At 42.0% G+C, this 2975-nt stretch overlaps 1 protein-coding gene across 1 annotated transcript; it reads left to right on the forward strand.

Moving 5' to 3' along the window:
* Window positions 1–684: 684 nt before the first annotated feature.
* Window positions 685–1599, forward strand: LOC140461107 (FMRFamide receptor-like). Its single transcript, XM_072555870.1, has one exon. It carries the CDS (start codon window positions 685–687, stop codon window positions 1597–1599), a length of 915 nt encoding a protein of 304 aa, XP_072411971.1.
* Window positions 1600–2975: the final 1376 nt, after the last annotated feature.

Here is a 2975-nt window from a genome sequence, read left to right on the forward strand (position 1 = left end):
GCTACTGTCATATAACCAGTGACTATTATTCATAGGAGATTTAACTAACAATCCAAACCTGAATAAGACAAGGAGATATTAACACCGATAATCAGAAAATAGAATCAACGTGTTCATTTGGAAAGAACACTCTAAAGAAGGAATGAATGAAATACGCAGTGAAAGGGAAATGTTTGAAAGTTCAGGTCACCGCCATCTGAAGGTTTAACTTGCACTGATTCAGTGTTTTGCATCCAGTCCGGATAGGAGATTGGCTCCGCTGTCCGACATTCATACAATGCTACAGGATGGGAATGGTGAGATTATAGAAATGTTTGAAATTTCAATGAATGAGCTCATAAAAGCTGAGAGATTTTAGGAAGGAAATCGAACGTAGGTCAACGTAGAATATAAGTTTGATAGGCTTGGCATGAGTAGGGTACGGGAGGAAAGTTTACTGTTGAGTTGAAGTTGGAAAATTAGCCACGGGACTGATGCAGCACAAAGAAGACGGAGGTGAAAGGGTTTAGTGTTGATGATTTTAATAAGTGTGTTCTTGACAAATATTTACTGCAGCATTTGATCTCTTACCAATGTCACTGATTGGGGGATAATCGCAGTATAGAGATGGAAAATTCACGGATCAAAATTGCACAAAATACTGGATTAGTCTTTGGTTTCAGTTAGTAACATCTCCTTGTATTTATGTCTGTCACAGCCAACTTGGTCGCGATCATAATCCTATCCCGAGGTCGGTGTCATCTCTCCCGATGCATCAGCTACTACCTGGTGGCAGTCGCAGTATCTGATTTCCTTGTCATCCTCACGGCTGTCATCTTCAAACGCATTGGACGCATTTACTTCCGGTACAGTGTCATGTCCACCACACCTGCCAGCGCACTCAGTGCGGTGTTGATCTATATCAGTCGGGATTGCTCGGTTTGGCTGACTGCAGCCTTCACCATTGACCGTTTTGTGGCCATCTGCTGGCAGAGCCTGAAGGTGATTTACTGTACGGAGAAAACTGCATCGATCGTCATAGGAACAATATGTGCCCTGAGCTGCATTAAAAACCTCCCGTTCTACTTTGTCTGCCAGCCTTTAGTCATTGTCGATGGTGTCCCCTGGTTCTGTGACATTAGGTCAACCTATTACACCCTGCCTGCCTGGCAGGCCTACCACTGGCTCGACCGCATCTTAACGCCTTTTCTCCCATTCTTCCTTATTTTCCTGCTCAATATTTTGACTGTGAGACATATTTTAGCAGCTAGCAGAGCCCGCAGGAGGCTCCGAGGTACCGAGGACAGTGGAGACAAGGAAATAGCCAACCGTAGGAGATCCATTATTCTGCTTTTTGCTATCTCTCTGAGCTTCCTTCTCCTGTGGGTGACTTATGTGGGAAATTTCATCTTCGTGCGGGCTATAGGTAAGGGCTATATCAGCAACCTTAATTTCAATGACCCACAATACATTCTCCAAGAGACGAGCATTGTGCTTACTTTGCTCAGTTCCTGCAACAACGTTTTCATCTATGTGCTATCCCAGAACAAGTTCCGTGAGGAAGTCAAGAAAATGTTTCTATGTCCTTTCACTATGCTTATCAGTTTCATTAAACCGTGAAATACAATGAAATCTTTCAGATTCTCCCCCATCCCCAGCCTGCCAGTGTGTGCAAATCTCTGTCATAGGAGCATAGGCGAGGAGTGTGCCATTTATCACGCAAAGCTCGTTCCCCCATCCTTGATAAGGCTCTGGCACGAAGACATTTGGAGTATTGTGCGCATTTTTCATCGCAATATCTCAGGAGAAGTGTTACAAGAATGTTCCATGGAATTTACAGCTTCACATATGAGGAAAGATTGAGGACTGTGGGTTTGTACTTGATGGAGTTTAGACGTATGATGGGGTATCTAACTGAAACATAGACAATACTGAATGCCCTGCACAGAGTAGATGTTGGGAAGTTGTTTACGCTGGGAGCAGACGTTTGGACCCGACGGTTTAGCCTTAGAATAAAGAGGTGACCTCTTAGAACAGAGAGCAGGAGAAGCCTTTCAGCCAGACAGTACAGAACCTTAGTGTAACCTCTGTAGAGAAGTAATTCTTTACCACAGAAGTTTGTGCAGGCAGTTCAGTGAGAATAATTAAGATGGAAATACATAGGCTCATGAGTGCCAAAGGTATTAAGCGTTACGGAGAGAAAATGGGCGAATGGGTTTGAAAAACTTAACAGCCATGATTAAGTGGCATTGCAGACTCACTGGACAGAACATCATAATTTCTGCTCCTATGCATTATGGTGTTATGGTCTTTTGGATCTCGTGTCTGATGTGTGGACTTATTCAATTTACCAGCCGTTGGCTCATATCCCTGAACATATTCCCTGAAGAATAACTTAACTATCTCAATTTTAGTACTTACAACTGATTGAACGTCAACTACCATTTGTGAAGTGTGTTTCAAATCTCAAACGCCTGTTGTATGTCTAAGACCTTACTGACATCTCTCCTGAATGGTTTGACTCTCATTTTAAGCCTGTGGCTCCGAGTGATAGAAACCTCAGCCAGTGGAAAAATGTATCCTTATCGAACCTGCCTTTTCTTCTTTCATACCTTGATGAATTCGATCAGATCACACCAGTGTCTTACAAATTCTTGAGAAACCGGGCATAATTTGTTTAATATCTTCTCATGACATAACTCCTGACGTCCACGTATCATTCATATAAAGCTACATTGTACTCCCTCTCAGAGTCACATATCGTTTTTCAACTGTGTTGCTGAAATTTGTTCAACAATACTTCAAGTCGAGTTTGTATAACTAGAATATTGCTCTTATGTCCTTATAATGCAGTGATCAAAATATAAAGGTGTCAACATTTCATAAGCATCCTTTATTATTTTCTATACCTGTTCGTGGCATTTTAAAGATCTATGCACCTCAAATCCATAGTCTACATCTCTATCGATATCCACTGTATTGAATTCATACCTTCC

Source organism: Chiloscyllium punctatum, chromosome 36 (genome assembly GCF_047496795.1).
Source record: "Chiloscyllium punctatum isolate Juve2018m chromosome 36, sChiPun1.3, whole genome shotgun sequence".
NCBI classification, from domain to species: domain Eukaryota; kingdom Metazoa; phylum Chordata; class Chondrichthyes; order Orectolobiformes; family Hemiscylliidae; genus Chiloscyllium; species Chiloscyllium punctatum.

What these genes read in the sequence shown, in the direction of transcription:
- LOC140461107 (XM_072555870.1), top strand. Translation starts at nt 685, where the DNA reads ATGTCTGTCACAGCCAACTTGGTCGCGATCATAATCCTATCCCGAGGT.